Genomic DNA, 12,345 nt, shown 5'->3' with positions numbered 1-12,345 from the left:
ATCATCAATCAGAAGAATCAATTGGCCCGAAATATGTTTCTACTTCTTTATCTATCTCAAAATCTTTGTTTACAGCTTGCCCAGTTCATCCAATCAACCAGTAACATCCTCAGAAAACTTCCCTTCAAATAAGAAAATAATTGAACATCAAACTCAAATCATTGACCCTAATTCAATCGCTCTCTTAAATGTACTCCTAGGACTACAGTCTAATATTGTAAGTTACAATTGAAAACCTCTAATGTGAAGACCGAGATCAAAGAAGTCATCTGAATTTTGTTTGTGTTTGATTTAAGGAAATCTTTTGTTTTTAATCCAAGGTAATTTAGATAGATCAGCGCCAAGTGTTTTAGAAGAAATTTTCAAATGTGTTTCAGCTGTTGTAAATGATCAAGAGCTCGGTGAATAATCTAGGTTTTTAACTTGTGAAATGGGTAAGTAATTTGTCACAAATCTTGAGTTCTTTTTCAAATTGATCAAATTGCTAAACAGAAACCTTTCCAAATTTGTTTGATAGGTAAACCACATATGGTCACCTCTCATTCAGCTGTACCAAGTTCAGCTTTATATTCATCAATTCTATCCCACCTCTTCTCACTTTCATTATTCTCAAACCTAAGTATGAAATTAACAGGTTTACCACTTTTAATCAATATAGAACCAGAACTAGGATCCTCAACTTGTTATGATAGATGTCAAATAGCTTGTCATGCATCAGGTTATACTCTTGCACCTAAACACAATAATCCTACTGAGGAACTGAATGAACTTGAAGATGATGTCATTTATCATCATTCTAATGATGATAAAGAAGAAAGTGATTTATTTTGGAAATACATTAAGAATCATATGAAGTTTTATCTGGAAACATCCTTGAAGCTTTTGGTGGATATTGAGATATGTAATGAAGTGTTTGTCCTGGTTTTTCATCCTTTCTCTCTTGCTTCTGGAAATAAAATGATATAAAGCAAAGTTAATTTTCTGTTTGCCCCCTAAATTGCTTTTATTGAGATTGGGTTCTTTGTTTGACAATAAAAACAATTGTAATTGAAATCCAATTATTTTGAATGTCAAATTGAATGATTTAAAGAATGTCTTTCAGAACTTGATTGAGAGGGTTAAGCTTTAGATAAAGTATTCAGACTCAAAGCTCAGTTAAGTTTCAATCTGACAAAAGAATCTTATTTGTCTTTATCCTTCTCGTTAATAAAAGTGTGGTGTACTAATTGTTTGTGTGTGGTTCAATTCTTTTCAGGAAACAGTATGGGTTATATGATTTTTTCCCTTCACTTCAAGTTCCAACAATGTATTTGAATACCTTTGAGTTATTGAAATGAAAAATCATTTAATTTTTTCATCATTCATTGGGTTTCTTTTTTATTAAAGTTGTAACTCATCTGCGTCTGTGTTTTACATCAATTGATCCCTGTGTGGAATGAGTATCGTCAAAATGATGTGATTAGTTGAGCATGAAGCATAACAATTTAGCCCAAACACTTATCCTATTTCATGTCTTTGTTTTCCTGAGCCTGACTCAAGCCTCCAGCCATTTGAACCATCAAGATAAACATTTTACTTATTAATTTTCAAGGCGGGTGAGCCTGCCTAAGCTCTAGTATTAAAGAATATTCTTATCAATAAATGTCTGTTTGTATTTTGAGACTTATTATGTTTGATGTTTGAAACTGTTTGTAATGACTTTTTGATGCTTCAGAGACAAGTTCCAACTTCCAAGCAAGATTACTTTTTAGCAAGGTTATTTTGTTGCTTTCCACTCAAAGCAAGAAAAAAAGGTACTTGTTAAATATTCTCAAAACATCAAGAAATCTCACAATACACAAGGAATTTTTCTTGAAAATCATTGAGTGTCCCAATATTGAACTTGCTATCTCAACATTATGATTCAATGGAACATAAGAAATTACTATAAAAAATTGATTTCTTTGACTATTGTTGAGATGAAACCATATCAACAAGGCTTTCTTTTAACAAGACTATTTTATAATGAAACTATTTTACAACTTCTCATTCATCATGTGGTCTGTAATCACAGGTTTGATATAAGCTCATAATGAAATTTGATGTGCATACATCAGCCATCACCATCCTCAGGCACCTCAACTTATCACCAGCCTGACCAAGAAGGCCATTCCAACAAAGAAAATCCTTGAAAACATCAAAGGTTTGCTCAATCGGGTTGAATTTGGGTGTGTATGATGGTAAGTATATTATAATTACTCCTGCTTCATTGCACATTGTCTCAATCACCCCGCGGTGATGAATAGTGGCAATATCTAACACTAAGACCAAGTTTTGATTTGGGTATGGCCTCATGTGACATGACAGGCAGCTGCAACAAACTTATTGTCAGCTTTGTGATAGCGGGCAAATTCAAAAGAAATAGAAATAACAGGCAAATTCAAAGGAAATAGAAAAAACTTACCAAAACATGCTTCAAAAACGCTGTGAATTTGTGTCAACAATATGTGTTGGCCTTTGCATTAGCTGCCAAGAGACCCATCTCACATGTTGCAGCTAGAACACTATAATTATGAACCCTGTGCCTTGATTGGTTTAGGGCCTTAGGTTGTTGGCCTTTTCTGGACCAAACATGATTGTGTTGGAAATCCCTCAATAATTATAATCCAGTCTCATCTTAGTAAAGCTGAATAGAAACAATATACATCAGTATCATGTCTTCCAGAAGAAAGAAATAAAGAAGTACTAACCTAAAAACACTAGATACTTGGGTGGGATATGGGCAATATTGCCAGAGTATCTTGCCTGTGATTCAGGTGTCTGGTTGGGATTGACTTTTGTGGCCTTATGAACAGTGAGGAAAAGGCATTCCTTGAGGTTGTTGGCAATGGTTTTTTGACAAGCAAGGCAATTGGTGTAGTTATACATAGTATTGGTTATTATGAATTACGGTTATGGTTATGTTTCATTGTTTGATTTTTCTATTTCTGAATTGTGATTTGATTTGTTTTCTTTTTGATCTCTGTTACTATGCTACGGTATTTGATAATACACCATTCTAGTTACATTATATTTCATAATACACATGTCATTGTCTTTTAACTCTCTCTTCTATTAGTATTTTTGTCTACATATACCTGTGAGGTTCTGCACCAAGATTCAAACACCATCTGTTTCGTCTCTTTTATTTTTATAAGCTCAATTAATTGATGTGCTTATAATTTTGTGCATTACTCACAGGTAAGCTTACTTTCATGTTTTCTTTATCTCTTTTTCTATTTTATCATATTGTATCAAAGAAATAAAGACACCATCTGTTTTGTCTCTTTTACTTTTATAAGCTCAATTAATTGATGTGCTTATAATTTTGTGCATTACTCACACATAGCACCTTTAATCTTGTCAATGAAAAGGGTTGGATTGTTTTCAAGCACAAACACTGAATCCTTGGCAGAATAAAGTGTTGCACGTCCTTGGTGTTCATAGGTTGCAGGATTGCAGACAACGGTGTGAGTATGGTTGAATAAAGTGTTCCATTGAGAGATTTTTTTTTTGATAGGATTTCACTATTTAACGCCCGCAAAAAAAAAACCCGAAGCCCCCTTTCATATCGGGTAATTCCAAAAACTTCGAGCCAAAACAAAGTTACACAAACTTATTTGGACCTGAAAGCCCCATTCCAAGCGCCTTTATTTGCCCTAACAGCCCCCATCCACAATGAGAGGGCTGTCCACCCCTCAAACCGGGCTATGAATCCACATAGCAGGGCTGCAAAAAGAGCTTCCGCCCCCCAAGCCCAGAGCAAGAGGGGGATCGGGTCATGAAGCACAACGCACAACGAAGAAGTTCCCGTAAGGATACTCTACCGAGGGCCAATGGCCCGTCTGTATCACGGACTCAAACCTTGAGAACCCCAGCCACAACCCCAAAGCCTCCTCCATCTACAATCACAGTTTGTGATTCAACAAACAAGTCACGCAAACCATATAATGGCCCCCACACAACTGCCCACCCAAATAACACCACAACAACCGGCAATACCCCAAGATCACCCTATTCCCACTCCACAAATAACACCACAACAACCGGCGATAAACCAAGATCACCCTATTCCCACACCATGCATACAACAGCCAATACCACCATACTTGTATCCACCACCCGTTTTCTATCCAACTTACAATCCACCACCTCTTAATCCATTCCATCTGATGAATGGAAATCCTCAAAGTGTTTCATCTCACTTGTACCCTCCTCACTTTCCGATTCCTAGTAGTTCACCATCATCTCAGCAGTTTTCATTCAATGCTCCCCAATATCCGTTTCATCCGTTCTATATGAACCATCCGATACCGCACTTGACATCTTTCCCTTTACCACCACATCCCTCATTGATACCCACTACTATGGAACCTCCAGGTTTGTCTATTCCCACCACATCGACTACTCCTATTTCCATTCCCGTAACATCAAACACCAGATCAACCAACATAACCACGACTCCGACTGTGATTTCCATTCCCACGACGTCAACCAACGCGTCTTCAACTTCAACTGACCTAACCACCACATCTGCTATCATAAATACACAATCGAGTTTAACCAACAAAATTGACACAACTCCTGATCCTATTACGTTGTCTTCTTCAACTCAACCAACTCAAAACACAACTTCTACAACCGATACAAACAATCCAAATCTCGATGGTGTTGTTGAAGACGAAGATGGTGTTGTAGAAGAATTTCTCAAAGAGCGAGATGAAGACTGGCCACCAATTGGTGCGTATCTCATTGTTTGATTTGTAGAGTTTTCCCAATTGATAGCTGATGATGTGGTGGTTATTTACTAGGGGCTGCACCAATACGATTACTGGAGTCACCTAAAGTTGGCAAACAGTTTTTCGAGATGGCCAACGGTCTCATGTACCTGAAGGCTGTTGCACGACATCAAGGATATGCCTTGGCCACAAAGAGCCATAAAACCAAACATGAGCGAACCCTTCGAATCTACCTCCGATGTTCACTTGGTCACGTCGTTCCATCTGTAGCTAAGGAGCGCTCGACTTCTACAAAGAAGACCAACTGTGGCTTTGAAATCTCACTCAATTACCGAGGAAAATCAAACCGATGGTTTGTGCATCAGGACAGCAAAAGCCCCACCAAACTTGTACATAATCACCCTCCGTTTGAAAAACCTCACGACCTGGCCGTCTATCGTCGATTTACACCCGAGATGGAAGCAGAAATCAACTTACTTTATGCTGCTGGATGTCGTGCTCGTCAGATCCGATCTTTACTCGCTGTCGAACCTGGTTGTGAACCGCTCTTGCGTGACATCCACAACATCCGTGCTCGACATAGGGATCGATGGTTGAATGGTAGAACACCTATTCAGGGGCTCTTTGACTTGATATCGGGTCACAACTGGGCATTCCGAACTCTCACCGCACCCAATGGAGCTCTCCAAAACCTTTTCTTCGCCAGCCCAGATGCCATTCGCTTAGCTCGAAGATTTCCTACTGTTCTTGGCTTAGATTGTACTTACAAGACAAATCGGTTTAATCTTCCACTTCTACATATAGTCGGTACAACCAATACACATAAGTCTTTCACCGTGGCTTTGTGTTTCTTGCATGAAGAAACTGAAATGAATTACGAATGGGCTATGAATCAATTGAAAAGTGTTGTTTTTGATTTGACGGAAGAAGGCGTCCCAATCCGTTTACCACAAACCTTTGTAACCGATGCCGAGCCCGCCCTTTTCAATGCTATCAATACCGTATTTCCTGATTCCGGTCACCTGTTGTGCGTATGGCACATCAACCACAATATCGCCAAAAACTGCAAGAAGAAGTTCAGTGATCATGACTGGAAAGAGTTCTTAAAGATTTGGGTCTCCTTTATAGCTTCTTCGACACAAGAAGACTATGATTCGAACCTCAAGAAAGTCACCGATATCGCACAGAAGCACCAAATTTTTGATTACCTTAAACGTACATGGCTCAATAGGACCGAAAAATTCGTTTCCCTCTTCACTTCCAAAAATCACCACTTCGGTAACTCTTCTACTTCACGAGTTGAGGGCAGCCACTTCCGACTCAAACAGTTTCTCGAAGGCCGCAATAATGATTTTGTGACTTGTTTCAATGCTTTCAAGCAAGCCGGCGATCAACAGATCAGCGAAATCAAGGTGTCCACGGGTATTGAGATGACAAAAACCCTTCAAGGCCTTCCACCTTTTTTCAAGAATGTTTCGGGTGTAGTTTCTCACTTTGCAATCACGAAAATGAAGAGCCAATATGATCTATTACCTCAATCACTCAATAGGCCTTGTACAGGAACCTTTCGTGGGGCTTGGGGGCTTCCGTGCTCTCACGATATCGGAAAGGCTAGAGACGAAACTGACTACTTATCGCCAAATCTCTGTCATGACCAGTGGAAACTCGCCATGGACATCGCACCCGAAACTCACAACGCGCTTAAGGTGGCCGCTCAATCCAAATTTGCTTTACTTTCAGAGCTACCTGAACACACTCTCCAAAGATTGTATGAAGACATTTCCCGATTGGAAACTGGAAGATACTCTCTTGTACCCATCTTATCGGCCGAAGTCAAAGTTAATAATCGTGGCCGACCTTCCAACAGCCAGAAACGAAAAGTTGAAATGTCTCAAACCTCTCCATCTACTGAGAAACCGAAACACAAAACCCAAAAGTTGCACGTGGGTCAGCAGGGCCGATGGATTTCAGATTTTGAGGCCGAAGAAACCCAAAAGGGTAAGGAGGCGGCTAAGGAGGCTAAAAAACTCGCTACCAAGGCGTCTACAAATGTTAAAAGGCCTGCTAATGTGGTGCGGGTGAAGAAATGCAGCCATTGCAAAACTCCCGGTCACCAAATAAACACCTGTCCGAATCGATTGGCTGTGGATGTAAAGACCGATCAGGCCGATATTCAGCTCAATCTTTCAGTCATCAAAGTCAACAATCCGGTGTTGACAAATGAAACTCAAACTGATACTACTTCAGAATCATATTCCGAATCAAATCACTCAGGTTCTTCTGATACCGATTCGGATGCTAGTCAAGTTTCCCAATTGTCCATCAATCACAATCTATCTCTGTGTCCATTCTGTGATGATCCGCTTCCGAAAGAGCCATCTAAACGTCTTCTACATATGAAAGAACAACTGATGGCTATGGCCAATGTCAAGTCGCTTCATGTATGTCTTTGATCTTATATTTTACACCTTTATAATACTACAATTTGATCTGACATGTGTAGACTCTTGTTTTGGTTCCAGTTTGGCCAATACGCTGAATTCTGCCATCTCCATGAGGCTGAGCGTGAGCTTATACCTTCTGGCATAAGCAAGGGTTGGCCGACCGAAATCGATTTTGATGGTTTACATAAGTAAGTGTTTACACAATCAGTAATAAAAGTCTTTCTTACCTGACTCTTTATGACACTTCACCAGTCGAATCAAGAAGTTTCTGGGCATTTTAAGTGAAATCATCAAGGGTGAAGAAGCCTCTTCCTACCTGGAAGAGGCCAAGAAGCAGTGGGCCCTGCACGGCAATCGATCCTTGAGTTTTGCAAAGCAGTTTGATGGATTTCACGTCGAGCAACCGGGGTAGTAAGCAGTTTTCACATCTTATCTAATTGAAACTTTAGAAAGACTAAATGGATTGCTCTTTTGTCCAGTTATGGCTATAAGGGCCTCGAAATAATCACCAGCTCCCTTAATCAGCTCATTAAGACTTCCGAACCCGAACCTTTGCTCAAGGTGCAACTACTGGAGCCTCTCTCAGTTGACTACTTGATCCAACGTGTCCTTATACCCGAACTCAGTTTATGCTTGATTGCCGAAGATATGAAATTGGATCGAAAGGACACCAACGTCAAGGCCACTTTGGAAGCTAGTCGCGAGTTTGGCGTTGTGGTGTTTCCACTGGAAGACAACTCGTTTGGAACATCTGCCAAACCTTCAAACTCAGAAGACCTACCAACATCAGACGTTCACCAATCACAATCAATTGGCTTACATACTCTCCAGCGTACCTTTGAGCAGAGCATCTTAAAGCAGCTACCGCTGTTTACTGTTCCATACATATGTTCAATCTTCAATCCACTGTCTTTTGGGAATTGCGGATATGATGCTATAGCCTCATCCCTGGGTTTACCTATGAAAAAAAGTTATCTCACGGTTCGGAATCAGTTATTGAAAGAACTCTCGAGTAATCAAGATATTCACAGACAGCTGATTTCGACCCCTTCAATCAAAACTCGCCGGACCAAAACTTTTGCTGATGAAGTAGTGGATGACCTACTTGTCCGGCTGGATAATCAAGAAGCTGAATGCACCCAAGAGTACTGGTTACGAATGCCACTCATGGGTTACGTAATTGCAAGCACTTATGAGCGCCCAGTGATACTTTTGAACCCTAAAACCATCAACTGCTACACCTTCTTTCCTTATTGCACGCCTCCTAACGATAACGATCCACTACCTATTGTGATTGCCTTTGTAAATGGCGAACACTTTGTTAGTCTGGGCATCACGGCTGTTAAATCGGTTCCTTTCCCGGAAGTGTATGGCTACCCCAAGAATTCAGCTATGCTCGAAACCACCGAGATACCTCAGTGGATTAGCAAACACCAACCACAGCTGAATAAGTGGGTCGAATCTCTGACAATATGATGATTTCCTTCCCCCGCTTTGAATGAAATCGATACCTTTGTTGTTCCCTCTTGTTTTCCCTGTTTCTCTTTCTATATGTTCTCTGCTCGCTACATACATGAAGTAATACATTGTTTTCCCTCTTGTTTTCCCTCTTTTTCTGCTCTCTCTGCTTACTCATACATGGAGTAATACATAACATAACTAGCTGTTGGAAATCGGTCACTCTCACTTATCTTAGTCTAGTGTTCTCTGATTTCTCTTTGTTCTGGCTGTCAGTTTGAAATTACATACATGAAAACATACAAAGTGAGATATTTACACACGCACACGCACAACACAAAATCACAAAAAGTTTGAACGAAGTCGAACTCGAACTCGGAAAGTTCAAACAGAGGTTTCAAAAAGTTTGAAAAAGTTTTGAAAAAGTTTGAAAAAGTTTTGCAAAGGGGCTGTGGAAAACGTACAGCCCCCTGTCATTTTCAAAAAGGGGCTTCGGGTTTTTTTTTTGCGGGCGTTAAATAGTGAAATCCTTTTGATATTGCAGTGAAGAGTTCAGTGTTGATGGATTTGATGGATTGTCCAGATCAAAATTTGGTCAGTGTAATGATCTTGACTTGGGCACTGTACAAGACAAACCCCGTCGCAGAAGAGAATCGACGGGATATGTGAAAGTGATTGAGAACAATGTGAGGAAGGATGTGGTGGTGGGTGAATGAGTGGCAGACTGACGCGGAAGGCTAAACAGCCTGCCGTGTTTGAAGGCTATGCTTATATGTTTACCTGTATACGTGTAAAAATAAAAAAATAAATTCTCAACTGGCCAAGCTAATCTAGCTTGACTGTAACCTTGATCCTTGAAAAGGCACCAAGGTTGTGCATTGCGGACTCAAAGGAAGCAATGATTGTGATCTTTGGCCTTTGCACCCTTGACAAAGTTGATTACAGCTCTTATGTAGAGTCTACATCATTAATTTTTAGTGCACCTTTGAAATAATTAATACAAAAAAAAACAAGGAGAACAACATTTTTTCTTGAAACAACTGTATCATGATTTGACAGCAAAAGTTTTCAGATTGAAAGGCAACAACAAATTAACAATTGGTACTACGCTTATAATCTCAAATTCAGCTTGTGTGTGAAGATTTGAAAACTTACTTCTGACGTTGATGCGGTTGATGAGGGTTGATGAACCAAATCACCATTTGGAAGTTGCCTGGAACCTTTTATGGATAGTTTTTATGGTCTTCATAGTGAGCGCGTGAGGATGGATGAGCGGAAAATTGAAATCCACTCTTCAGGTTTCGGGGTTAGTCTTCCACTCCATCGTACATCATATACTGCAAACAGTTGTCGCAGCCTCATGTAGTTGTCTCACTAGGTCTCGCTAGCCAGTAACACGTCACAGCTTGTGACCATCGCTTCCCTTCATGCCCAGGCCTCCACCACTCGAGTTTGAGGGAGAAGTCTATATTACTCCACTGTATTAACTCATATAAGTTTTCGCACTGGCCATCATAGCCTATATGGTCAAGCTGTATTGAGCTGACCAACTTCGAAGGCGAAGTGTGCTTAAGCCACCGGACCTCACACCACAGCGTCGGCCTGCGGCCCTTTCGTTTGATTAGACAGGAGTGACTTTTTTATTGGTCCCTGTCTGAAGGCAGTCGAGCAACGATCTATCACAATGAATTTACGAGCTGTAGTGTGGATCATTGGGTCTCAAGCGACGTGTTGGAACGGACACCTTCGTACATTCAAAGTATCGCAGGTCATCAAGAGCGGATACCCGTTCTCGTCGTGCTCCCTTTGCTGAATGTATGAGAAGAGCAAGACTGACGAGAAGGTGAATAGAAATTCGCCAGGGTCTTAGCAGTGGCCGTAAACAAGGGGTCTGAGTATCAATTCTCAGGATTCGCTCCTTTCGACGAGTCGTGAACGCTAGTATTTCCTCGCGATGAGTTTTTTGGGAATCCATGAGACAATCAACTTTAGTGTATGGCCTTTTGGAGACTAACTGGTGTGTCGCAAGTCCAAAGGCGTTCCCTTTCGGGATAGTCCCTTCCAGCTATACCGGATGGTGGCTGGCGGGGTACGAGTTACCTAGTAATTGTTCGCATGTGCTTCCCTCTGTGCTGGAGTTCGTCGCGGTGAGCCGCGGCTCACAACTTGAGACTGAGGAAACAATTCAATCAAACCCACCTCAAATCGACCTCATGTGTTCCCATTCCGATTAACTGGGCTGATTAGTCTCTGCATTTGTCCGCATCTCTCATTCCGTTTTACTTCCTCGACATCAGTGCCCCTCTCTGCATTCATAATCCAAACCTGGATATAGCCAATTCAAATACATTGGCGCGCTTCCTGGTGTCGTATCTCGAGTCGGAACTATCTAAACGCACAGCCACACGTCTTTTACTCTTGAACTGTCGTCCCTGTTTCTGTTTTCTATTTGTTTCTTTCCGGAAGCGTCCTCTTCATAAACATCACTTATTTGATTTGAACAAGGATTCATACTCTTTCATACTTCTGAAAGGAGGTTTGAAGAATTACTTGACATTGACAGATTGCAACCAAACCCAACCGGGTCTTTTGTCCACTTCTTTCGTATAATTTTCAAGTAACTTTCAATCGCACAATCGCCTATTTGGTATAATGGACTCCGCATCAGGTACTCTCAACTCATCTTCTTCTCGCACGAAAAAGCCGCTTCCTAGCAATTCCGTTCAACCGTCGGTTGAACAAGAATCTACACCGGCGCTCACCGCTTCCGATCTCGGAGGCACCCTTGTACCACAGACTGCCGAGGAACTGGCTGAGCTTTCCACCGAGTCAGATGACGAAGACGGCGAAGTAAATGGTTCTGGCTCTAAACGGCGTAAAGGAAGAAGCAAATCAACCCAGCCGCGACGTCAAATCAAGATTGAGTACATCCAAGACAAGAGCAGAAGGAATATAACCTTTGGCAAGCGCAAGAACGGTATTTTTAAAAAGGTCAATCTTGTTTATCTTCATGCTTCTTCGTGATAGTTTCTGTCTACGCATTTGTTAACACTACTCGCCTTCCGTGCACCTTGTTAAACAAACAGGCGAATGAGATATCGGTCCTGACAGGATGTGAAGTGATGCTGATTGTGGCACCTAAAGATAGTGATCACAAAGCGTATACTTTTGCAACACGTACGTAGCGCTTGAACACACATCATCTTGAACATTACCAACCCTTTGAATCGTTCTTTGCTCTAGCCAAGCTCCAGCCCATGGTCACCGAGTCTGCTGGCGAAACCTACATTCAAAACTGTTTAGTAAGCCCCATTTTGCTGTTCCGCTTATGGACATGCAGCGCATTTATGCTTACGTATGATGTGTATATCTCTTACAGCGTTATGGTGCACTCATGCCTGGTGCGCCCTCAGGTATGACGGGTGCTTATGGATCTGGACCCCAAAACATGCAAGGATCACTCATCTCAACCCTTGACACGGGACCTAGAGGCTCACCAACGACTCATCATGTGGCTTCTTCCCATGCGCCCATGTATCCTTATGGTACGAACTCGTCGATAAACCGTCGCCCCCAAGCCTCTTATGGTCTTTCACATCCGTTATCCTCGTCACCCCAATCAAACAGTTCAATGTCCGTAAACCCTTCTTCTACCAATCAAGCTTTGTCCATTTCCGACAAGTCTG

At 41.2% G+C, this 12,345-nt stretch overlaps 1 protein-coding gene across 1 annotated transcript; it reads left to right on the top strand.

The window, feature by feature from the left end:
- Nucleotides 1-11,311: 11,311 nt before the first annotated feature.
- Nucleotides 11,312-12,078, top strand: MELLADRAFT_39098 (uncharacterized protein; the record flags this gene model as incomplete). The annotated part of the gene is made up of 3 exons (XM_007415257.1): nt 11,312-11,650; nt 11,746-11,836; nt 11,903-12,078. The coding sequence occupies 3 exons, from the start codon at nt 11,312-11,314 to the stop codon at nt 12,076-12,078; spliced, it is 606 nt and encodes a 201-aa protein (XP_007415319.1).
- Nucleotides 12,079-12,345: the final 267 nt, after the last annotated feature.

Source organism: Melampsora larici-populina (genome assembly GCF_000204055.1).
Source record: "Melampsora larici-populina 98AG31 unplaced genomic scaffold MELLAscaffold_49, whole genome shotgun sequence".
Taxonomy (NCBI): Eukaryota; Fungi; Basidiomycota; class Pucciniomycetes; order Pucciniales; family Melampsoraceae; genus Melampsora; species Melampsora laricis-populina.
This window is presented reverse-complemented; position numbering and strand designations above follow the sequence as displayed.